Consider the following 26568-nt stretch of genomic DNA (forward strand, 5'->3'; position numbering starts at 1 on the left):
GAAATTAGGTGAATTAATAACCTCACAATGGCCTCTAAGTATTCAAGAGAAGGGTCTATCACTTTAAATCCAAAGCTAGAAATGATGAAGCTTAGTGAGGAAGGCATGTTGGAAGCCCAGAGAGGCCAAAAGCTAGGTCTCTTGTGCCAAACAGCCAAGTTGTGAATGCAAAGAGAAAGTTCTTGAAAAAAATTGAAAGTGCTACTTCAATGAAAACACGAATGATAAGAAAGTAAAACTGCCTTATTGCTCATATAGAGAAAGTTTTAGTGGTCTGAATAGAAGATCAAAGCAGCCACAACATTCCCTTACGCCAAAGCCTAATCCAGAGCAAGGCCCTAATTCTCTTTTATTCTATGAACGCTGAGAAATCTCAGTGAGGAAGCTGAAGAAGAAAAGTCCGAAGCTAGCAGGGTTTGGTTCATGAGATTTAAGGAGACAAGCCTTCTCCATAGCATGAAGGCAAAAAGTGAAGCAGCAAGTGCTAACTTAGATGCTACAGCAAGTTATCTAGATCTAGTTAAGATAATTAATGAAATCAGGTGGTTCCACTAAACAACAGGTTTTCAGTGTAGATGAAACAGTCAAGATGATGTCATCTAGGACTTTCACAATTAGAAAGGACAAGTTAATGCCTGGCTTCAAAGTTTCAAATGACATCCTGATTCTCTTGTTAGGTGCTAATGCAGCTGGTGGCAGAAAACTTTATTGTTGTTTTATTTTAAGAAACTGCCACAACCACCCCAACCTTCAGCAACCACCATCCTAATCAGTCAGCAGCCATTGACATCCAGGCAACATCCTCAGCCAACAATAACATTATGACTCACTGAAGTCTCAGATGAGTATCAGCATTTTTTAGCAATACAGTAGTTTTTCATTAAGCTATGTACATTCTTTTCTTAGATATATTACTACTGCACACTTAAGAGACTACCATATGGTGTAAATATGACTTTTATATGCAGTATATACCCCATGTTGGTTCTGTTTCTCTAGAGAGCCCTGAGTAATATACCCATTATTTCTCTGACAATATCTTCTGCTTCTCTCCACTTTCACTAAAACTGATCCAGCCACAATGACATCTATGCTTTTCTTTCAAGCATGCTCCTGCCTCAGGGCCTTTGTATTTACCATATCCTGCCTGGAATCCCTATCCCCTGAGAGCTGTATGGCTTACTTCCCTTTCCTTCTTTATATCTTTGCCCAAAAGTCACTTCTCAGTAAAGCCTTCTCTGTATACCCTATTACGTCTGTCTGTCATACTATGTATTTTACTTACCGTTGCCCCTTTCTAAGATGTAAGCTCCATAAGGGCAGAAATTTTTGTCTGTTTTGTGCACCCAAAAATCCCCTGCAACTAGAACCATGCCTTCCTTACAGTAAGTGTTCAGTAAACGTTTGTCCAATGAACAAATGGAGAAAATATGAAGCCAGTAGGCACAGCTTATAAGTGCAGAGGTTAAAGATCTGTAAGTGTAGACAGATAGATGTAGTAGTATGTGTGTGTATTAATATGCTGTATATATATATATACGTGTGTGTGTTAAAAAGTATATAAGTATAGGGGTTAAAGGAAAGAAATATAGCTATAGCTATGAAGGCCTTTTAAATTAGGGTGCACCTTAGCATGTTTGGAAGCAAACAATAAGTTTGGAAGCAAAGGGCCCAGTGGACAGGGATAGATTAGCAATATCATGGAAACAGAGGAAAACTAAGAGAGCACAGTCCCCTTAGAAATCATTTGATCAAGGGCACTGATAATAGGGTACCTTTTACTTTTTTAAATGTACAGATCCATAGTTCGTAGAAACATAAAGATGGTTATGGGCAATCAGAAACAAGAAGCAATGCCCAGCCTCAATTATAATTATAGAAATGAAAATTAAAACCACCAGATACATTGTTCTGTTCTCCGAGTGGCCAAATGCAAAATACCCAAAACCCAGTTGGCCAGTACAGAGAAACAGATACTTCCATACATTATTGAAGGGTAGGTCAATTGGTGCTGCATTTCCTATGTTTGGGGAATTCCATGTCTTATGAGTCCTTCTTCCCATTATACAAAACAAATTATTTCCTCTCTACACTTCCTTATAGCTGAAACACAGGTAAATATTAACAAAACTAAGGCTCTGCCAAATCTACGATCTATGCCATATTTTAAACTAGAAGCTACTGATGCAAAGGAAGTATCATATAAGCAATATACACTGGGAATAATTGCTAGTCATAGGAATTCACTCTACACATATGAATGTACACCAAGATATACAGATGCTCCTCAACAATTTACAAAGGGGTTATATCCAAGAAACCCATCATAAGTTGAAAATATCATTAAGTCAAAAATACATTTAACACACGTAACATACCAAACATCATAGCTTAGTCTAGTCTACCTTAAATATGCTTAGAACACTCACATTAGCCTATAGTTGCATACTATAACTTACCAGTTGTTTACGCCATGATCATGTGGTTGACTGGGAGTTGTGGCGGGCTGCCCACTGCCAGGCATCCCAAGAGAGCATCATATCATGTATTGCTAGCCCAAAAAAAGATCAAAATTCAAAATTTAAAGACAGTTTCTACTGAAAAGTGCTTCCCTTTCACACCGTCATAAAGTCAATATAAATCATGTCAAACCATCATAGTCTGAGACTGTATATTCAAATCTGTTCATTACAGAACTCTGTAAGTACTATCAAAAATTAGAAATTTAAATGTTTATAGATTTTACATCCCTGTGTGGATATATGTGTTTATAATATGGAAGAGTTAAAATCAGGAAAATATAATTAAGAGTTAGACCTAAGTAAGCATTATGCTAATTGAAAAAAGCTAGTAAAAAAGGACAAATACTATATGATTCCACTTATATAAGGTACCTAAAGCAGTCAAATTCATAGAAACAAAAAGTAGAATGATGGCTGCCAGGGGCTAGGGGAAGGGAGAATAGTGAGTTATTGTTCAATGAGTACAGTTTGAGTTCTGCAAGATGAAAAGAGTTCTGTGGATGGATAGATGAATGAATGCATGTGACAGTGGCACAACTGTGGATATACTTAATGTCACTGAACTGTAAAACAGATGGTTTTTAAAAAAGAAAATAAAAGAATTAGATTTAGGAAATAAAACTAAGAGGTAAAAGCACTAACAATAAGAAAAATTTTAGGTGATAAACAGGGAGACCATGACTTGTTAACAAGAATGTACCTGTAGATAAGAAGTGGCAGAAATATCTCTAGTAGTGAACAAGAATGTCAAGGATAGATAAGAAATTTAAGAACTAGATCACAAGCATATTTATACCAAGTTTTCTTTGGGTCACTTGCATACTAGTTAATAGAGACAGCAGGCTGGCTTATTACTAACCAAGGTCCTATTAAAAGAAGTACAGATTTTATCAACAGTCCCCTAAATTGATAGCTCTGACCAGACTCCTGTGTCTCTTCTCCAATAGAGAAAGGAGAAAGGGGAAAGGCAAGCCTTTTATTCAGATTGGTGCCATCACAGAACTTGCAGACTTGAGCTGAGATCTCTTGCATGGTAGAAAAGATAGAGAAGCAGGCTCACCATTTTCAGGCACAGACTCAAAGGCTTAACCACAGGAAACAGTACAGTAGTTTACTTTATTAGGGGTGTCCAATCTTTCGGCTTCCCTAGGCCACATTGGAGGAAGAATTGTCTTGGGCCACACATAAAATACACTAACATTAATGATAGCTGATGAGCTAAAGAAAAAAAAATCACAAAAAATCTCATAATGTTTTAAGGAAGTTTACAAATTTGTGTTGGGCTGCATTCAAGGCCGTTCTGGGTCACATGTGGCCCACGGGCCGTGGGTTGGACAACCGTGGTTTAATTAGTGAAGACCTTCAACTCCCACCCCATCTCAATTCCTGTATGCATTTGCTAAATGCTGTGGTATTTACGTTTCCTTGAAATTCTAGCTATGATTAATAGCCATACTTCAGTATTATTCTTATTGGCTATACTTACAATTCTTCTGTGGGGTGGTCTAATAAATTCTAACCACTAAACTATATGATTCACAAATTTAAAAGTATGTAGTCACCTTTAATTCACACTTTTAATTCCACTAACATTTTTTAAAAATCACATAGCTGATATAGTTGAAGGTTGTGTTTTAACACTATTTTTGGCGGACATGGTGGCTCACACCTGTAATCCCAGCATATTGGGAGGCTGAGGTGGGTGGATCACTTGAGGTCAGGAGTTTGAGACCAGCCTAGCCAACATAGTGAAACCCCATCTCTACAAAAACAAAAATAAACAAACAAACAAAAATGAAAATTAGCTGGATGTGGTGGCAGGTGCCTGTAATCCCAGCTACTCAGGAGGCTGAGGCAAGAGAAGCACTTGAACTCGGGAGGTGAAGGTGGCAGTGAGCCGAGATTGTCACTACACTCCAGCCTGGGTGACAGAGTGAGACTCCATCTCAAAAAAGAAAAAAAAAAACTATTTTAAAAATGAGATGAACTTGTACATATTGATATAGAAAGATGTCTATGTTAAATGACAAAAGCAAGATATACAGCTGTATTATATAATTCAATTCCTTTTGTGAAAACAAAAAATGAGATATATTTAAGCTGGTGGATACCAAAACATTTTTCTGGGAAGATATGCAAGACACTTAATAATGGAGACCTCTAAAAGAGTAGGGGCACTGGGATGAGAAGGAAAGCTTTAAATTCTAATTTTATATACTTCTGTTCTGTTTGAAGTTTTTAACAATGCTCACAGTACTTTTTAATCTATCCATTTATATATTTAATATAGGATTATCTGAGTGAAAGGGATTATGACCCAATTTTTATGCATTTCTGCATTTCTACAAAACCCTAATAAATGATATTTTTATAAGATCACCATTCTCCACACGTGAATCCCTTCTTATTAAAACTCTCACCTGGCTTATCTTCATGAAGATACTATACTTTGCTTTCTTTCTAATGTAAAATGAGGCTAATAATACCTACCTGACAAATTAGTTATAATGACTAAATGAGATAAAGTATGTAAAGTGTCCAGTAGAGTACCCTATACATAGTAAGTACTTAATAAATGTTAGTATTTCCTGTGAAAGTTGTTTTTTCACCCTGCATATGTATATTCATTCTTTTCCTACCTAAAAAGAATTTCTCTTTGCAACAACCACTTCCTCACTGTTAGCCCATGTGGCATGAGGCCCAGACTTAAGCCAATTAGAGCATTCCATTCCCTTTGCACAGACTGTTTCACAGGTGGCCCAGGACTTTTATTCAAATCAATGCTGGGGAAAAGAAACTCTCATTCCCCCTTGGATTTTAATTTTAGAAGATATGAGGCTGGAATTGCTGTAGCTATCTTACCACAGCAAGGGGAGAACCTAAAGGTGCTAGAGACTATCATACGGAACCTGAAAATACTGCCAACACAGTGGAGTTCAAAGCAAGGAAAGAAACCAAACCCTTGTGTCTTTGTCTGAACCCTCAATCCAGTTATAGTCACCTGACTTTTTAGTTATAGGAGACAATATTTGTTTTTTCTCAAGACAATTTGGATTGGGTTTTCTGTCACTTGTAATCAAGAGGGTCCTATCCTAGATATTACTGTAATTATTTCTTCTTACATTCTAAAAATGAACATTTTCTTAATATCCTTGGTCTGGTGCTAACTTCTCTCCACTTACAATCTTAAAAACCTAACCTATTTTAGTGTTCCAGTTATTCTTATAACACTACCCATTTTATTTTCTCTCTTAAGCCATACTCTGTACCTCTACTGCTTGTTGAATATATCTTTCCAGAATTCCAACCTACAGAATAAAAACATACTTATCTTTCAATATAACATTTCCAAAAAAGAGCTGTTCTGCCTTCTAGCTTCCTGGGTTTTTGGTGATAAGTTATGTGTGTTTCTGTAACATTAATATACCAAGGGGCTTATATTATCAGGAGGAATATTCACTTCTATCTGCACTGTGTCTATATCTATTAATCTTGAACAATATAATCTAAATATTTATACAATACTTACATAAAATCATATTAGTTAATATCTAATTTATCTAAATATTTACAATTACAAACTTAATCTTTTAAAATATTTACTGAGAAATCTAATTTCAGCCTTTCTGAAATGTTATGACATGAGAAGGCAAACAAAACACGTATTATTAAAATGATGAAAAAACCTTGCACTTAAAGAATTGAAAATTAAGACTGTAATTCCAATTTTTCTCTTTGAACGTATTTCTTCCTGTGGGGTATAATTTTTTTCTAATGTAAAAAGTGAGGTTTTCCTTCTAAGACTGCCTGAAATTGCAAATAGAGATAACTGGCAGATTATTTTAGACTAGGAAGATAAGACCTGGTTATAGCAATACTTTCCAAAATGATTGTAACCCAGTCTTCTCCAGGTAGGCTAGCTTCTCTTTGTAATTAAACTCTGTTAATTTCATGAGATGTCCAAAATATTGGCAACAATCAACCAAAAGTCTTTATTTCTTGTGACTCTAATATCGTCTCAAAAATTATACTTATTCTGAATGTCTTATTTTTGTGGTATATATAAATCTCCAGATTTAAGTCTACTCTGTAGCTGTTTGTTATGTTTTCTCATTATACAACCTGGTTTATGCCCCTTTTCAAAATTTCTGAGTGGGCAATAGTTAGGTTCAATTAAATTTAAGGCCATCGGTCAGTTTATTTATCAAAACTATGTTTCTGTGACTTATCGTTCTTCCTATACCTTATCACTAATTCAAGGATACACAAAGAATAGTACATGACTGACTTCAAGGGTTTATACTCTGAACCATGACAATTTACAAAAGCTATAGATTTTTCCCCCAAAATGACTCCAGATTTTTTTCCATCCTCCTGTGTAGGCACTTCTCACTTATTGTTATATAGTAACAATCTTAACGAAAGCCTAGACTGATCTCATTTTCTTTCCCCATTAACACATCCCACATAACTACTGTTAATTATTCTTCCTATATTTACCAAGTCATTCCTTGGCTCAGAATTGTTCTAAAAGCCGTTTCCTCCATATCGTATCTAACATCCTTGACTTGGTTTTCAAGATCCTTCAGAAGCTACCCTTCCTCTAACTTGATATCCCAGTATTCGTCCTTAGCATACTTTAATAAGTTCAGTGTCATAAACACAGCAAAATCAAATCCTTATGGAATATGTGCTAGATGAACAATCATAAACAGTATGATGAGACAGGTATTATATGCTAGTTTCATAAATAAATACTCTCAAGATTGACAAAAGGAGGAAACTGTCAAGCATATACCTAAAAAATGACGGAACTTACGATTCTGTTTTCTATATTACATCTTTCCACTACAATGTGCTCTGTTCCCCCAAATACACCACTCAATTTGGTCTATACTTTTTTTTTTTTTTTTTGAGACGCTGTTTCGCTTTTGTTGCCCAGGCTGGAGTGCAAAAGCGCTATCTCGGCTCACCGCAACCTCCACTTCCCGGATTCAAGCGATTCTCCTGCCTCAGCCTCCCTAGTAGCTGGGATTACAGGCATGCTCCATCGTGTCCGGCTAATTTTTTATTTTTAGTAGAGACGGGGTTTCTCCATGTTGGTCAGGCTGGTCTCGAACTCCCAACCTCAGGTGATCCGCATAGTTGATACCTCTCCAACTCAGGTTTTGTAGTGTTTTACAACCTTTGGAAATGCAAAAATTCCAGAAGCTCTCAAAGATAATCCTTATATCTTCTTGGTATGCTTACCAGTCAAAAAACTTTTTTTCATTAAGCTTTATTTCTATAGTTTATGAAAACAATAGTTTTTAACTTCAAACATAAAGATATATCACGATATTGAGTCTATGCTTATTTAAAACACACCAGCCTCCCAACCTCACCAAATTCTTACAATTGGTTGGGAGGGCCGTGGCTCTCCACGCCTTTTTGAGAATCACTGAACCTGACTTCATGCTCTTCGAGAGAAGAACCATAATATATTTAGAGTGATCATGTAAATTCATTCAGAAGGCAGATTTTTTGGTGCTTTAACATGCCAGACCCTAAGTAAGCAAAAGTTGAAGAAAAAAAAAAAGAGGCTAGTAGTTCTCAATGTCAAGTACTTAAGAGTTGTTGCATGAATACTGGAGATAGTCAAATGAGATGGTGGCTCTTTAACAATGCAGGGAATTAGGAGCAAGTATGAGATTCTGATTAAAGCTGTAGGAAAACTAACTTCCCAAAAAAATGCATATAGAATTATGTATACAATGTTAGGCGAGTTATGAACTGTGAAGCCCAATCACCTACCACCAGATCCACAGACCTCAGGTTAAAAACCCACTAAAACTAAAATTCCTGTTCTCGGGGAACAGGAATTGCCAAACTTGCTTACTAATCCTAATTATGTCATATCCAGTGCAATGTATACAAAAGCTACTTAGGGAATATTTGCTGATCGATAATTTCCTCATAAAAATAACCAGAACACTGGCGAGTCGTTTTTTCCATTAAAGAGCCTTTTAGTCAAACTATTTTAAAAGACCGAAACCTTTCACTAGTAACAACAATGATCTAAAAAGCAGTAACTCGAAAATCGTTATTGAGTTATTCACATGTGGACTAAACTATCACTAATCCAGGTCTTCTTCTAGTTGTCTCTCTACTCCCTTCAAATTCAGGGCTTCCTCCTTCTCATCCCAAAAGCTACACCCAGAGCCTCGCTGCCGCCAGGGAGACAGAAAATGATGCTCCACGAAGCACACACCTTCAAAACAAGAAAGATGGGATCCAGTGACGCCTACAACTTCCAAACCCTTTTCCCACCAGGTCCAGAGGTGAAGAGAGTTACCTCAAGTTCCAGGAAAGCGGTGGCGATTGCTCTGAAATACCTGGTACCAGTTACCAAGAAGCCTCCCGACCTCCCCGTCACCATAGTGACTTCTTAGAGTTACGCTCCCTTCTTCTTCCCGCGATACCTTTACGCGGCACGTCATCCGAGTGGGCCAGAGACCCCGCCTCTCGGTGAGCCCGCCCTCTTCTGAAGAGGCGTTTCTGGACCACTGAGCCCCGCCTCCCGCTGTGAGCGGAACCCTACCCTTTTCAAAAAACTATTTTTCAAAACTTGCCAGGTTGTTTTTCCAAATATTTTTAATAATAGTGCTGCTGTTGTAGACCACAGAGAAAACAATCCCTCGCTCTTCCTTTTCACTTAGTAGAAACTTCTACCGCGTAGGTCACGCCAGGAGCTCGCGCATGCGCAGGAGCGATCATAAGATGGCGGTGGTAATCGCCGCACTTTTTTTCAAATTAGTGGATCCCAGAAATCATTGCGCGCATTTGTAACGAATTTCCGTTCGAGTTTGTATTTTAGGCGCCATTTTCGAGTGAAGGACCCGGAGCCGAAACACCGGTAGGAGCAGAGAGGTGGATACTACACAACCGTTTCCAGCTTTGGTCTGAGCGGACTGTCTCGCAGGTAAAGTACTTCTCTTCCTGGTCAGGTTGTCACGCTCTTACTTCCTGCCTTGTCCGCGAGCGCCTGGAAAATAGAGGCCTTGAGCCGGAGCGACGAAGTCCGGGCTGAGGCTGCCGCTGGGAGATTTCTCTTGCTGTCACCCCTCCCCCCTCGGCCGCTCCCGGGCGGCCCGGGCTCCCGCGCGCAACTCCCGGGCGCCACTTTTCCAAGCTACTCAGACGTCTTGGGGAGGCCCCGAGCCTCGCAGATCTCTTCTTTAAAAAATCCTAGTCTCTATCTGGGAAAGGGCGTCTCCCCCTACCCCTCTCTCTTCTGCCAAGGGACTAGTCACCGGGTCTCAGCCTTCGCTGGTGACCTTTCATGGTTTACTGTCCAACGGGACTCCGCCCGGGGAGCTGGAGAGACAAACTCTTGCCACCCCAAAATTAGCAAGCGCTGCCAGCGTCCGACTTGAAGTTGTTAGTGGTTGGTTCCAGCCTTCGCCCTTAGCGGTCGGATCGCGGAGAGGAGGGAGACCTCGTTATGCTTCGGGCCGTCAACGGCACCGGGAGCTAAAAGGCGGGCAGACGAAAGCGGGCGGCGAGTCGCCAGTTAAGTCCTCACCGTTCTAGAGAGAGTTGTTAGCCGCGGGATCCTGACCCTGACACGAACTCGTTTCTCCCTGTCGGTGCGCTTGCATCCCTGGCGCCGAGAGCGTGGGAATGTCCGGAAATGCCGGCGTATGGGAGTTCCTCCGTTAGAAATGCGTTAGCGAGTATTACACGCTTATACTATGGGCGGACGGGTGGAGGGCTTTTAAAAAAAATAAATAAGCAGTTGCTCAGTCCTTGATTGATCCTCAGGCACCTCTAGTTTTTCTCACTTACATAGGTCTTCTTAAGAAACCAGTCCTGCCTTCTTGCCACTGGTGTCTTTCGATGGCTCCCTTCCCGAACTCCCACTGCCTCTAAGCGGGGTGTTAAGCGGGGCTCATGGAAGCCGGTGGACCGAGGTTTCCCCGGGTGGGGCGGGCGCGGTGTAGCAGCCCGCGGGCTCACTTGCTCCCGGCTCTCCCTCGGCCCCAGCAACCATGCCCCGTAAAGGCACCCAGCCCTCCACTGCCCGGCGCAGAGAGGAAGGGCCGCCGCCGTCCCCTGACGGCGCCAGCAGCGACACGGAGCCTGAGCCGCCGTCCGGCCGCGCGGAGAGCCCAGCCACCGCCGCAGGTGAGTGACCCGCCGCGACTCCTCAGGAACGCGCGCCCAGCCCGAGGCTGGCTGGGGTTGTTGAGCGCGGGCTAGAGGCTGCGGGGTTGAAGTCTGAAGATCCGGTGTCGGTCCCGTAGAGGCTTAGGAGAGCCATTTGGCAACTTTGAGATAAGACTCCCGTGCAATTTTGGTGTAACGGCGCTGGAAGGGATGGGGGCGAGCAAACCGGTTCAGTTGTGAATTTTTGTTTGTGACCTGTGGAATGGTATAGACGTCTTTATTGTATTTCCGCTAAAATCGAGACGGTCAATCAAGAGCAAGTGGATTTTTTTCCCAGAGACAATCAATATGACTGTGAACATGAGGAAAAGTTTCTTGACCCTAACCTCACCTCCGTGGTCTTAGATTGCCTTTAAAGAAAAGACGCTAATTTATTTGAAACCACTGTAGCTTTTGTGAGTCCAGGAGTTGGGTGACATTATTAAACTCTCGTGGCAGTGTCGCAGAAGTTCATGAGTTTCCAAAATGAAGGTTCGAGGTGCTCAGCGGTACGGATAATTGGATCTAGAGCCTTAGGATTTAACCTCCTGTTTAGGATAGACAGCAGGAAATAGCTTGTTACGGTTTTCCCAGATTAGCTCTATGATGTAGTGTTTTGACTCTTAAGAGGTATAGGTATATAGAATTTTGTGACTGGTGGCATTTCTTTCAAGAATTTTAATAAAATCAAGCTGAAGGTTTAGTCGCCCCCATGAGTTTAAGATAATAACATATTTAAGTGGAAAATACAGACTCCTAAGTTTCATAAATAACATCCCTCCATCCCCTACTTTTAAAGATGGGCAGTCATTAGTTCTCCGAACTAATTGCACTAATGTAGGCTTTTCCCCCGTTTGCCTTCCTTTTCCTTTCCTTTCACTGACTTAGAGACTGCAAGTGAGGAGCTTGATAATAGAAGTTTAGAAGAGATTTTGAATAGCATTCCTCCTCCCCCGCCTCCAGCAATGACCAATGAAGCTGGAGCTCCTCGGCTTATGATAACTCATATTGTAAACCAGAACTTCAAATCTTATGCTGGGGAGAAAATTCTGGGACCTTTCCATAAGGTATTTGTATGGAAATAACTATTTTATAACTTTTAAATACCTATTGTAAGGTAATAACGTATTTACAAGATGTTTCAGCTTTGTAACTATCCTAAAATTCACTCACTCCCTGTTTATCGTGATAGCCATTCTTTCTCTCTCTCTCTCTCTCTCTCTCTCTCTCTCTCTCTCTCTCGCACACGCACACACGTTTCATATGATTTTAACACTTAAATTATCTTTTGTTTATCTGGTTATCTTTGGTACCTCTAGCTGTAAAGTTTTCCATTGAATGGAGTCGGTGTTTTTGTTTGAAATAGTATTTTCCCTTAGATAATTTTTTTTCTTAAAGCTTTCGTTGGAACCCTTAGATAATTTAACTATAAAATGAGTTTTCTGAAACGTCTGCGTTAGAATTAGAGCATTCTTATTAAATGTTGAAACTTTTAAGAGAGGAGAACTTGATGTAAGAAAACTCAAGTTGTATGTCCGTGATTAGCAATAAAAACTTTTAAATACTTGCAGTTTTTAACTGCAAGTAAAGTAAAAAAAACGGAACGGTTTAAGTTAAAATCAGTAGTATTAGCTTGACCTTATGAACTTTTACTTGTTTTGTTTTTTTTTAATGCAGCGCTTTTCCTGTATTATCGGGCCAAATGGCAGTGGCAAATCCAATGTTATTGATTCTATGCTTTTTGTGTTTGGCTATCGAGCACAAAAAATAAGATCTAAAAAACTCTCAGTATTAATACATAATTCTGATGAACACAAGGACATTCAGAGTTGTACCGTAGAAGTTCATTTTCAAAAGATAATTGATAAGGTAAGGGATTTTTACTGTTTAGTAATTGACAAGTTCAAGCAAGGCAAATGGACTTAAATGCATTGCATATTTTATTATTTTTGACTTTAAGAAATTTGTATGTAATTATAGCAGAAAGTATTGGTTTCATTACCTCTGACCATGTTTTATTTTGGGGGAGTGGTGGTGGTGCCTTTTAAAATATTAAATTTTTAGCTAAAGAAATGAATTACAAATAGTTCATAGTAATCCTTTTTGGAATAAAAACATTGAGCAGTTTTAGGATCCCGAGTACTAAATAGGCATTATTTTACTATAAATATTGGGTTCATTTTTAAAGTTATATTTTGGTTGCTTTAGAATAAATTAGCTAAACTTGAAAATATGGCAATTGGCTGGTTTTACCATCTTTATTATTTCAATGCATTTTAACTTTAATGTTAGTGGCCCCTGAGTATCTATGATATGAAGGAGCTTTGCTTCAGTTTGACTACTGCTGTGATTAAGTCCTTTTGAAATGGGGGAAGGGCAAGCTAATGTTTGTTTTCTAGAAATAGAGACAATTACAGGTAAAATGTCTAGATTATTTACCTGTTGATACTTTTGCTTCTGTTTAATAATTAATGTAGGAAATTAATTGTTCAAAAATGACTCGATGGAACCTAAAAATATAGAAAACTAATTACATAATGAAATTGGGAGGTGATTTGGCTTTTGAATTTTGTTTTCCTTTTTTTTAAAAAAGTACAAAGTGCTTTAATTACACAGAATCATCTATTTTAATTTGGTTTCTTTTGTGCTTTCTATTGTACAAGTTGGGTTGGAAAATAGATTGCCGGTAAATCAGATTTTATTCCATTGCCTATTAATTACATTTGATTTATCTAAATTTTAGAAGCCATTGCTTCAGTATGACAGAACTTTTAAGGGTAAGGGAAAGTGAGTGTTAAAGTAGATTTGCAATTGATTTTTTTTTTTACATCTTGTTTGTTTAAAAGAAAACCTAGGGAATTTAGTTGTTATTTTGTGATGCTTTTTACTTTAAATTAATGGCACACTCTTTACCCTCCCACACAAAAAACTAAACTGTATCACCCCGTTACTACCTTCCTTCCTTTTTCTTTGAATCATCATTTTTAAAAGCTGCAGCTTTTTAAATCTGTCAACATGTTAATAATTTGTGTGAGTTTTGAATATGGTAGGAATCTTGTCTACCTCTTCTGAATCATAAATGTTTTTAGGCTTGTTTGGAGGTGGGTTTTTTCGTTGGCTGGTTGGTTTGGCTTCTTGGTTTTTATGATCTTTGAGAAAGACCAAGCAGCATGGAAAACTATCAATTCTTTGCTAAGCCGAGTTATTATTGAGAACTACTGGCAGTTTGTGTGCGTGTTCAATTGAAGTTTTTAATCCATAGAATTAGTTTCAGTATGAAATGAGTGAATTTTGAAGTAGGCCTATGACTTAATACCAACAATTGTTTTCTGGTTTTGTTTTTCCTCAAAACAGGAAGGGGATGATTATGAAGTCATTCCGAACAGTAATTTCTATGTATCCAGAACGGCCTACAGAGATAATACTTCTGTCTATCACATAAGTGGAAAGAAAAAGACATTTAAGGATGTTGGAAATCTTCTTCGAAGCCATGGAATTGACTTGGACCATAATAGATTTTTAATTTTACAGGTAAGTTTATTAAAGACTTCCAAGATTATCTTATTCTTGTTACTTTTTTTTCTATAAAGTTAGGTTGGATGAATCCTGTATTTTTGAGGCCTTAAAGTACTGTAGCAGCACATCATGGTTTACATACTACAGTCAAGATGCGAATCATTATTTGCTGCTCTAGAAATTTAAGGAAATTCATTCAAAACTATGTTTTCATCATCAGATGTTCATTTTATGTTTGGATGAACTGACATACTTGTTCCACTCTAGCAGCACGTAAATATTGGCGTAGTGAAATATGTATTAAACACCAATATTACTGTGCTGCTTCAGTGTGACAGGGATATAGCAACTATTTTATCCATTGTTTGTATTTCCCTTTAAGGTAACATTTTAAATGAAATGTATTATTTTTTAATAATCTATCCTTTTCCTTTGTTCTTGTTCTTATTCTTTTCTGATGTATAACCAAAAACTGAAAAAATCGGTACAATTGGTGTTCGATTTACCTGAGCACCTAGTTAATGTAATCTTTGTAACACTTCGGATGGTTAACTGAACCTTTACTCATTGGTTTTTGTTTCGTTGAAAATGACTGACTTGGTGGAACCACGACTAGTGAAAGAAAGGAACTTTGATATTACATTCTTAAGTATCACAGCTGTTACAGAGCAAGTCCTTTTAAACAGATGTAAAAATTAAGTACCTGTGCCAAGCTGATTTTTATTAGAAACCCTGTTTTCTTTAAGTAAAAGTATATTCTACCAGCAGGGCTTGGTAAGAAAAATCCCCTATCTTTTTTTCCCTGTCCTCAAAATTCAGAATTTTTTGAAAAAAAAAAAAAAGGGTAAAACCATGGCTTTGTCAAGTTCCTGTTTGATTCTAGGGTATCTTCTTTTCCTGTATTCCATCAGAAATCACCAAAGCATAATAATAAAAGCAAAACTATTTTGTGATGCAGAAATGACTGAAATAAGTAGGGAATTTTGATTTGATGCTAAAAGTTTTGTTAGGGTGACTGGATGTTCCTAGTAACAAACTTATAAAATATTAGTCTCTGTTTCCATTTGAGTCTTTATTCTTCAATTGTTTTTAAAAATTATTACTTTTAGACATTCGTAGTATACAAGGTAAATCAGTATCATTCTAGGATAACCTTTTTTAGTATCTTTTATTACCAGGCACAGTATATTTGCAATACTTCAACCTAAACTTGTTTAAAAATTAATGTTGAGGAAATTAATTGCAGATGTATTTCTAAACAAGATTTGAATTTATAGAATGTGGCATTAAAGGATTTAGTGTGTTTTTAAAATCAAATTGAACTGTTTTATTGACTTTCATATTCTGGGACTTGGTTTGGTTAATTATGGATAATAAGCTATGTCCCTATATAATGCTAAATTTGATGATGATACCAATTTGCAGGAAATTATACTTAACGTGTATCTTTTGCTTAATCATCTTTTACCGTCGTCCAGGGATAATCAGAGTTTTACATTTATGCAAAGATTCATCAAAATACACTGCATTTTAACCCTTCTGAGGATATTTTTTTTCCCTGTACAGCATCTCTGTACATAATTCAGTAATAAAGGAAGCTAATGTAATATTGTCCCAAGGGAGTAAATAATTTATAAATTGTCAAGTTTATATTACATTTGTGCTTCTGAAGTATATGGGATGCTAAAGCCAATTTGTCCACATGATAATCTGAACCTTTTTATTGTGATCTTTACAGTTGTTTTAAAAACATTTCTTCCCAGATAATACCAAGGTAAATGTTCCAAGTTAATAGATTCAGTTTGACTCAATTAAATTTACAGATAAGAACCTTAGAAACTCACCTGTTAGGAATAAGAAACAGGGACTGGACTACAGTAGAACTAATAGTGAGTGCCCAATTAAAACTGAGGGAAAATGGCAATGGTTTCTATGGATTTTTTTTTTTTTTTGAGTCGCTTATGAAAATCTCGTACTCCTAACTGGCAATATAAAGCATCTGATGGTAAGTAAAAATGTGATTTGTATTACCTTCTCTTTTACTGAATAACATCTATCTTAAAAACTGATTTGGGAGGCTGAGAAATTGGAAACAGCATCGTAGTATCAACATCCAAGACCTAAATCATTACTTGGAATAAAACATGTAGACTCTTTGGCCAGTAATAGTGATTAACAGCAAAAGTAATCTAAATTTAGTAAAAGTAAACGTTTATTTTTAAGATTTAAAAGAACCAAATTTTCTAGAATTTCCTGAGAGTAAAATTTTTCAGTGTTAATATATTGGCTTAGCAAATTTTTCAAGTAGGCATTTTTATTACTTGAATCCATTAAAAATTTCATTAATTGGCCATTCAAATGAATTCCTTTTAAGGCACTATGCTAAGATGCTATAAGTAATATAAAGATGGCTAAACCTTGTTTCTTGTCCTTAAAGACACATACATGCCCTCACAAAGTTTTAGTTATGATTGACCATTGTGTTTTTTATAATTGTACATTTCCTTTTATATATATCTACTTTGGGAGCCTTGGTCCCGTTGTAATAACTATAAGTCCATACAAGTAGAGTTTTATTAGCTCTGTATAGCATTTCTTGGGTAACTATGACTTATAAATTAGGGGTGCTTTTGCTCCATTCAGGGGTAGAAGAATGGTTAATGTTTTTACTAAAAAGTTGTATTAATGATTGCTGCCTCAGGAATATTTTTGTAAACTCCTCAAAAGTTACAACTATTAGCACAACTTTAATTTTGTCAAAGTTTTCAATTTCATATGTTTTTGTCTTCACATTACAAAATCTAAAGTTTGAAAAACCAGGCTGGGCACGTTAGCTCATACGTATAATCCCAGTACTTTGGAAAGCTGAGGCAGGCAGATCACTTGAACCCAGGAGTTTGAGACCAGCCTAAGCAACATGGTGAAACTATGTCTCCACAGAAAATACAAAAAGTAGCTGGGCTTGGTTACACACTCCTATAGTCCCAGCTACTCAGGAGGCTGAGGTAGGAGGATTGCTTGAACCCAGGAGGCAGAGGTTGCAGTGAGCCAACATTGTACCACTGCACTCCAGCCTGGGTGACAGAGTGAGACCTTGTCTCTAAATAAATAATAGCAAAGGTTTTTTTGTTTGTTTGTTTGTTTTTAAATTATTTTGTAATTTGAAGATTTAATTAACTTAGGTCTGAGTTGTTGCCTAGCCATCTCTTCCAATGTACTTCTCTTAAGCTTATCACATAAACTACTTGGATTCTAGTCTCTTAGTCTGTAGAAATGAGCTTATGCTATAATATCAAAAGAAATTTTTAGTTTTTTCGGTAATACCTCAGTTTTCCAAAGGTATTCAATATCCACAAGTAGGGTGGAGGTGGTGGGGAGCAGCAAGGAAGCATCCTCTAGCCAACCAGAAATAGATATCAAGAAGTCCAACTACGAACAAATTACTCTTTCTGTTTTATTTTAGAAAGATACTAACCTTGGTGGTTAGTTTCTTGGCCTCTGTTAGCTTACAAAGATCAAATTAGAGTAAAATGTACTAGAGGAAGATAAAGAACAGTAATTTATAGTATAATATAATAAAAGATGTAGAAAATAAAAATATGATCAAGATTTTGATCAAAAATATCAAAACTTAAACCCCAGTAATTTTAGGCCATTTAATTTTTATGCAAACACTCATATTTGCCGTAAGAATCATTGAAACCCCCCTTCATAGTAATTATACATAAAAATAGAAGAATAATTGAGGCTTTACTAGTACAACAAAACTTTGTTATAGCTATGTACTGTTTGAGTTTTCTGTAGTTTATACTTGCTAAAATTTGGATTACATTTGAATAAGGATAAAGGGCATCATACCTATTCATTCCTCTTAGATTTTTAAGCTGTATTTCTGTAAATTGATTCTTAAAGAATGGTATAACTGGATCATAATTCCTGGTTTGCCACTCAAAGTGTTCCATAAATTTAAGATTTAAGCTGTTGATATGGTAAATGTACTCTTGGAGCATGTTTGCTCTTTTTGTGTAACTCTTAAAAACCATACTTGATCTTTTCCACAGTTGCTTAGTGTCTTTTATATAGTAAGAATGTAATTTAAAACATAGGAAGTTTGTAGTAAATAACAGTGGGGGGAAAAAGCATTTAAGACCTTGTTTCATATGCTTTAAGCGACAGCAAATAGAGATAACACTGGGAACATGTAAAACTTTGTCAGCGTCAGGTAATAGTATTGTAGCACTTTGGGAGGCTGAGACGGGCGGATCACAAGGTCAGGAGATTGAGACCATCCTGGCTAACATGGTGAAACCCCGTCTCTACTAAAAATACAAAAAAAAACTAGCCGGGCAAGGTGGCGGGCGCCTGTAGTCCCAGCTACTCGGGAGGCTGAGGCAGGAGAATGGCGTGAACCCGGGAGGCGGAGCTTGCAGTGAGCTGAGATCCGGCCACTGCACTCCAGCCTTGCGACAGAACGAGACTCCGTCTCAAAAAAAAAAAAAAAATTTGGATTGAACCTTGATATGACTTTAAATTCAGGTTGATGTTTTAAAATTATTTCTGAAATTTATTGAGCTTATTGCCCTAAATTAAAACTATATTCTATGATTTTACATGAGTTATGTAAGTTTTCTGAAGAAATAAGGAGGAATCCTTTAGGCACAGACTGTCAGTCTACAGATTACATAGGAGATGGCACAAATGAAGAAGGAAGATTGGAAATGGTAGCAAGTGGTAGGGCAGGCAAAGGACATCAAAGAATAGAGCAACAAGAAAAGTCCCAGGTTGTCATTGTGATACCACAGTAGTCTTATAGTCAAAGGACAAGTAAAGGCCTGTTAATACTGCCTGTTGATTCAATAATGCTAATCTGATAATATGGTAACTGGTTTTTAAAAAAGCAATACAGTATAATAAGACTGAATGTTATGTAGGATTTGAGATGTAACTATTTTGCTTCGTAAATATCCTGTCTTTAAAAAAAAAAAAAAAAAAAGCTTGTCAACTTTATTAGAGTAAGAGGAAATCATAGCTGTATCTTTCATTTTGTTTGGAGAGAGAGGAACAACCAACCAAAAATAAGCAACCATTGTTATTTACCCAAAGCTAAGCTGTTTCTTAATAGCTGTACTCTGTCTCTTCAATAAGTAATTTGCCAGGAGAAATATGATGTTTTTAAGGAATATTTTTATCAGCGTAAACTGTTAACTGAATCCCAACTTTTAGCTATCTGAAAAATGTATACTTAAATAATAATATGGCCATTTGACTCAAATGTAAGTTCTCTTAGGATGGTTTTTCATTTTCTTAAAATACGTGTTCAGATATTATCCTTGAATTGGGTAGAATATTAGTTGTCAGATATTGTCTCTTATTTGGATTATAAACACTAACCCACAGGATTTAAACTAAAACTTCTAGACTAGGCATAGTGGTTCATGCCCTTAATCCCAGCATTTTGGGAAGCTAAGGCAAAAGATGGCTTGAGCCCAGGAGTTGAAGACCAGCCTGGACAACATAGGGGAACCACCATCTGTACAAAAAAAAAATTTTTTTTTAAAGATTAGCTGGGTGTGGTGGTGTGCATCTGTAGTCCCAGCTACTTGGGACACTGAGCTGGGCAGATTCCTTGAGCCTGGAAGGTCAAGTCTGCAGAGAGCTGAGACCGCACCACTATACTCCAGCTTAGGCGACAGAGCAAGACCCTATCTCAAAAAAATAATAAATGAATGAACAAACAAACTGCAGCCTCTAGATCAGTGGTTCTCAGCTGACAGTAATTCTGCTCCCCTTCCCATAGGACATTCAGCAACATCTGAAGACAGTTTGGGTTGTTACAGCTGTTGGAAGGGGGGATGCTACTGGTGTCTAGTGGGTGAAAGTCAGAAATGCTATTAAAGCATCTTATAATGCCCAGCATAGCTCTCCACAACAAAGTATATCCAGCCCAAAATGTCAGTACTGCCACTGTTGATAAACCCTACGTAGATACACACTTTGAAAAAGACTCTTGGCTTCCTCAGTGACTTAACGTTCATCCTGTATAATCCAAAGGTTTGGGCGTTTTTCCAGGCTTCATTCCTGTCTAAAACTTAAAACTATTGCTGCAAACTTTTAGAGAGAAGTAACAGTTGAAAGCAGAATAAAATACTTTATGTAAATATCTACATATTTTCACTTTATACAGATTCATACATAATATGAATGTTATGGAAAATAACTTTTGGGGTAACAGTTTTACTTTGTTGATAATCATTGTGCTAATAGACTGTCAAAAGTATCGAAAAGTGATGTATACAAATAAAATTATGCCTTAATGAGTAGATTTTCAAATGAGCTGTTTTGTCCTGTTATTAAATTGTCTACATTTTGTAATTATGTTGAGGCTTTTGGTGAATATGATGCTCTCAGTAAGTTTTACCCCACATTTTTAAGGTTCACCTGTGTTCACTTAGGAAATGGGAATCACTAAGATATTTAAATTGAGAACAATATACTATTTTTAATATGTAATTCTTTTTGTTGATTTTTTTCATCTTAGCTATTTTGCTGAAAATAAGAGGTATATCTTTTTTTCACTTGCCTGTACCTGTTCTTCCATTGTAATAGTTTAGAGTACAAACAAGCTACTTCTATAAAGTAGAGGCATTTGGCCTGAACATATTCAGACACAATTTTCTCTCCACCATCAAACTAAATGGCTGCCTGGCAGTCAGCCTTGATGGTTACTTATTATGGATTTTTTTTCTCTTTTCTCTTCATAATTAAACTGCATGAATGCAAATATGTAAAGTTAAAGATTTTAATTACATTTCAAAGTTGTTATATTAGTGATTACAAACTAAAAGTTTTCTGATGTCTTATGTACCAGTGCCATTAGTTTTCTCTAGTCAAGGTGTGATCAGTTTGATTTCTATTATTACCATGAAAAATAGGTAATATCCTTTTCTACCAAAGGCTCTTGTTTTTAGAAAATTGAACATTTAAGTTTTTGACTACCTTTGAAACCTATTACTTGTTAAGGAACTCATAATAACCATATTTATAGAGAAAGTTGGTAATACTACTTTGGGACAGGGTTCCTAGCACAGTTTAATGATGCAAGTGTTTTTGAAAATTCTTTATTTTAGAACAGGAGCTTCAATTGTGTTATTAATAGTTGATAATGTTGCCACTATAATCAGATTGCAGATTAAGTGAATGCTTTCCTAAATTTTACTTGTTTTATTTTTATATTGAACATTCTAGATGGGGAACTGTGTGTGTATATATAAGTGGATGTATATTACACTTTTATAAGGATTTATCTAAGGGAATATAAATTCATGTTTCATATCTCCTTATGTAAAATTAAAACTCCTAGGAATACCAGTGAAAATAACATTTTTATTTATACCTTATGCAATCGTTGAACTACTGTACCTTATTTAGATGTTTATTACTCTTGGCTTTGTTATTTAACCGCTCCCAATTCTCACGTAAGATTGATTTAGCTAAACATATACAGTGAGTATGAAATATAACTTTTTTTAAAGGGCGAAGTTGAACAAATTGCTATGATGAAACCAAAAGGCCAGACTGAACACGATGAGGGTATGCTTGAATATTTAGAAGATATAATTGGTTGTGGACGGCTAAATGAACCTATTAAAGTCTTGTGTCGCAGAGTTGAAATATTAAATGAACACAGAGGAGAGAAGGTGAATCTTCTGTAGACTTTCATTGTATATCAATGTTTCATTTATGATTTAACACATTTTACTAAGTCAGATAGTCATGTTATAATATTTCATAATGAAATGTTATCTCTTATATTGAAGTTTATATATTAACATTTAAGATGAACGTTCTTACTGTTTTTAGTCTAATGTTTGCATATTTTAAGTTCATATTGTATATATGAAGTGTGTATTCAGTCTTTAAACTTTTAATTTCTATAGTTAAACAGGGTAAAGATGGTGGAAAAGGAAAAGGATGCCTTAGAAGGAGAGAAAAACATAGCTATTGAATTTCTTACCTTGGAAAATGAAATATTTAGAAAAAAGAATCATGTTTGTCAATATTATATGTAAGTGCCTTGATTTATCAATTTTTTTATTACTTTTTAACCATTAAGTCAAAGCCCTTCTCTTTTCCTAGAGAAACATAAAGACTGAAGTGAAAAAAGTCTCTAAGCGTTGATTTGTGTGACTGGATGTGTAAGCTCATGCCAGTAATTCCAGCACTTTGGGAGGCTAAGACAGGAGGGTCGCTTGAGGCCGGGAGTTCAAGACCAGCCTGGGCAACATAGCAAGACCCCATCTCTACAAAAAAGAAATTATGTGGTGAATTTATCTGATGTGAGGACTATCTGGCTGTCACCCCATTGATCACCAGGGTTGAATTTATTAAATTAGGCATATTTATCAATTCATTGAAGCTGACTTTTTAGTATCCTATTTTAAGTTAGGAGGTGGGTTCGCAGGTATTTATTACTATGCTTAATCCTTTTACACGTGCACTTTTTAAAATTTGTGTAATAGCAGATCTGATTTTTTTTCAGCTTACAATGAACTTTTTTTTGAGACGGGGCTCTGTCACCCAGGGTGGAGCGCAGTATGTGATCACAGCTCACTGCAATCTCAACCTTCTGGACTCAGTTGATCCTCCCACCTCCACTTCATGAGTAGCTGGGACTACAGGGTGCAAACCAATACACCTGGCTAATTATTGTTGTTGCTGGGATTTTTTTGTATTTGTTTTTTCTTTTTTTGGTAGAGTTGGTGTTTTGCCATGTTGCCCAAGCTGGTCTCAAACTTCTGGGTTCAGGCAGTCTGCCTGTCTCAGCCTCCTAAGTGCTGGGATTACAGGCATCAGCCACCGCATTGGTACAATGAAACCGATTTTTGTTCCTAAATTCTAGCCTTGACCCAAGGAGATTTTTCCCTTCATAGCCTAGGTAGTCACATATTGACTAGTATAATAATAATTTAGAAACAGCTAATTTTACTAAAATTGTTAATACAGTTTTAGAAATGGCATTTTAGGAGCTTCAATTTCTTTTTTTTTTTTTCTCCCTCTAGTTATGATTTGCAGAAACGAATTGCTGAAATGGAAACTCAAAAGAAAAAAATTCATGAAGATACCAAAGAAATTAATGAGAAGAGCAGTATACTATCAAATGAAATGAAAGCTAAGAATAAAGATGTAAAAGATATAGAAAAGTAATAATATTTTGGAAAGTACTAAGAGTATTTAGATAATTTTATTACATGTGTATTTATATATAAACTTACTGCCAGCACATTATGAGTGTAAGACATTTGCCAGCATATCAAGTGGTGGCCCCCTTGGCAGAAAGAAAGAAAAAAAAACTTGCCTCACATCCAGTTCATTATTACAGATCAAATGCCCTACTCTTAAGTCTTGGAACCGTGGGGATGCTACCCCCTAGTGGCATAGCACAGTAACAAACAATAAGCATTTGGCTTGACAGGTTAATTAATAGTCACAAATCTGATAGAGGGGTAGGATTTGGGTTGTTCTAGATAAATTTTGAAGGATTTTATCATGTCCCTACTTATGCCATTTTTCAGTGACACTAGTATCTCTATTTTTAAATAAAAAATTTGTAACTTGTAAGTATATTCATAAAAGGTAAAAAAAAAAAATTTTACTCCTAGGGTAAAAATTTTATATACCTAGACATTGTAGTCACTGGAAAATGTAGTATTTTGCATCCAACTTAGAAAGGCAAAATTGCTGTCATAATCACAAATACAGGTGCTGCTTCAACTATGGGGAGAGGGATCATCTTGGAAGAAGGAGAAATTTAGGATCTTGCCTTATTAAAAGCCTGAACATATTTATAGAGGAAGTGTTCCAGGTAGGAAATATAACATGGTTTTAAAATACCTGAACATTCAAAATAATGACTACTTGCTTTGCTAGGAAACTGAATAAAATTACAAAATTTATTGAGGAGTATAAAGAAAAATTTACACAACTAGATTTGGAAGATGTTCAAGTTAGAGAAAAATTAAAACATGCAACTAGTAAAGTCAAAAAACTGGAGAAACAACTTCAAAAAGATAAAGAAAAGGTAGGTGTTAGAAAAAAATTCTTAAGATATCATGTCTGAATATCATATCTAGTTTTCATGGAAGTGTTTGCCTCTTATTACCTAAGAGAATGAATTAGTATTCTAAATGTTGTTTTAAGATTTGTCTCTGAACATGATTTTACCCCCTCTAGGGAAACCTTGCTTCCACTGACTTTATTTTGCAGGAGGTTTTTTGTTTGGTTTTGGAGTTTTGTAGAGATGGGGTCTCAGTCTGTTGCCCAGGCTAGCGTTCAGTGATATGATTATAGTCTTGAACTCCTGGACTTAAGCAATCCTCCTACCTCAGCCTCCCAAAGTAACTTGGACTACAGATGTGAGCCATTGCTCCTAGCTTGACTTTGTTTTAAAGTTTATATTACAATAATATATGTTATTGGGAAAACATTTACCGCAGTTCCATTTTGGTGTTAATTTTAATTTTCTTTTTCCTAAAGTAGTAGTTTTTAAAGATATTTAGGTTAAGTATTACAGGCTTTAAAATATTGCCTGTCTTCTACAAAAAACTAAGCTAACAGGATCAGAACAGGATTTCGCAAGAATTACCAATGTTGGCCAGGCATGATGGCTTACACCTATGTTCCGGTGCTTTGGGAGGCCAAAGTTGGAGAATTGCTTGACGCTAGGAGTTTAAGACCAGCCTGGGCAAGATAGTAAGATCCTATCTCTACAGAAATTTAAAAATTAGCCAGGCTTGGTGGAACATGCCTAATAAGTCCTAGCTAGTCAGGAGACAGAGGCGGCAGGATGCCTTGAGTTCAAGGTTCCAGTGAACAGTGATCAAGCCACTGCATCCAGCCTGGGTGACAAAGTGAGACTCTATGTCTTAGAGATAGGAAAGCTTTAATTTGGAGTCTCGTAAGCTGTGTTCATGTTCGTAGCTCTATCATATATAAATAGATATGATACCTTAACCCCAGCCCCGCGAAAAAAAGCTTTGTTGCGTATGTTTACACAGTAATTATAGATTAGGCTCTATGCTATAAGCATTTTCTAAATGTATTTGTTCACAAAATACTTTCTGCTTAGCACAGCTGATGAATATGTTGAGTCAGTGTTTAAGGAAATGGCATTTTGGGAAATGTTGAACTTCACTGGTACTACATAATCAGAGTAAACAAAATAACAAGGCTTTGGGGGTAACCCCAAAGACTTGACAATCTTATTTAAGTGTAACTGTTACAGAGTCATTAGCCTTTAGGCATAGACTGCGTGAATAAGTGATTATTATCAGAATATGTTAATGGAATAAAATATTAGCCCTACATGATGACTCTGGAAGAGTAAAGTGAAAGATTTTAGGATTGGGGAAGATGGTAAAGATAATTTGTGGTAACTTATGATATACCAGGAAGGATAGTTTAGAAAATTCCTTGTAGTCAGAGCGTATTTATAGCTAAAGAAGAATAGTTACAACCTGAAATCAGGACAGAAGGATGACAGACCTAAGGCCCTGCCAGAGAGAATTTTCCTTCGTAAGAAGTCAGGTGTTTGTAGTAGTTTTACTGTTAGATAGAAATAATCTAGAAATTACGTGAATAGTCGGGAAAATACTTGTTAAAGTTAGCTAATTTAACTCTGATTATAAAGAAAACAAGAACTGAGAAATGCCTTTAAATAAGTCAAATATTGATAGTATTGGGTAGCATAAAGATGTATACTCCTATAACTTGTTTTATAACCTCAGGTTGAAGAATTCAAAAGTATACCTGCCAAGAGTAACAATGTCATTAATGAAACAACAACCAGAAACAATGCCCTCGAGAAAGAAAAAGAGAAAGAAGAAAAAAAATTAAAGGAAGTTATGGATAGCCTTAAACAGGAAACACAAGGGCTTCAGAAAGAAAAAGAAGTAAGATGTTTTTTATCAGTGTTTATTTTGGTGGCCTTTTTTTTTTTTTTTTTTTAACTTAAAGATGATTTTTTCAAAAATATGAAACATGAACTGGTAAGTTTGGACTTTTAATGTCCAACATTCCTAAAACTAGTCAACCTAGACTTAGATGACTATTCTTTTAATTCCTGCTGTCCTGTTTTTTAAAAAGTTAACTGAATGAGAATTTGTAGTAGTAGCAGAAGGTGTGATGTCAAATACAGTACCTTGATTATTATATATGCCACTCCTAGGCATGTTGAATCATCATATTTTGTTGCCACCTGTAAAACCTGGAGCCACACTAAGCACAGATTAATGTCTCCTTTCTTTTTGCTTCTATAGCTCTTGTGTAATAGTTAAAAGCTGTGGCT

At 36.5% G+C, this 26568-nt stretch overlaps 2 protein-coding genes across 11 annotated transcripts in view; one reads left to right on the forward strand and one right to left on the reverse strand.

Moving 5' to 3' along the window:
- The window catches only part of LOC105488529 (intraflagellar transport 80), a 186634-nt gene that overhangs the window by 125533 nt on the left and 34533 nt on the right, over window positions 1-26568 (reverse strand). For 2 of the 8 annotated variants that reach the window (XM_071091178.1, XM_071091182.1), the window contains exons 1-2: window positions 8857-8982; window positions 2460-2551 (exon numbers count right to left, since the gene is read on the reverse strand). The exons of 1 other annotated variant lie outside the window; for it this stretch is intronic. The gene's annotated coding sequence lies outside the window, so the exon portion shown is untranslated. Of the gene's footprint in view, window positions 1-2459; window positions 2552-8772; window positions 8984-9133; window positions 9254-26568 lie in introns of those variants that run through there. 5 more of the 8 variants (XM_071091186.1, XM_071091181.1, XM_071091185.1 and 2 more) reach the window with 5 other exon arrangements.
- LOC105488531 (structural maintenance of chromosomes 4) overlaps window positions 9401-26568 on the forward strand; it is a 36601-nt gene continuing 19433 nt past the window's right edge. Inside the window, exons 1-9 of one of the 3 annotated variants that reach the window (XM_011752713.3) lie at window positions 9401-9483; window positions 11598-11776; window positions 12387-12578; window positions 14064-14240; window positions 21758-21922; window positions 22163-22290; window positions 23285-23425; window positions 24153-24303; window positions 26009-26173. In XM_011752713.3, the coding sequence (XP_011751015.1) occupies window positions 11675-11776; window positions 12387-12578; window positions 14064-14240; window positions 21758-21922; window positions 22163-22290; window positions 23285-23425; window positions 24153-24303; window positions 26009-26173 (1221 nt within the window). In that variant the 5' untranslated portion in view covers window positions 9401-9483; window positions 11598-11674. Of the gene's footprint in view, window positions 9484-10552; window positions 10689-11597; window positions 11777-12386; window positions 12579-14063; window positions 14241-21757; window positions 21923-22162; window positions 22291-23284; window positions 23426-24152; window positions 24304-26008; window positions 26174-26568 lie in introns of those variants that run through there. The other 2 variants (XM_011752712.3, XM_011752716.3) reach the window with 2 other exon arrangements.

This window comes from Macaca nemestrina, chromosome 2 (assembly GCF_043159975.1).
Source record: "Macaca nemestrina isolate mMacNem1 chromosome 2, mMacNem.hap1, whole genome shotgun sequence".
NCBI classification, from domain to species: Eukaryota; Metazoa; Chordata; class Mammalia; order Primates; family Cercopithecidae; genus Macaca; species Macaca nemestrina.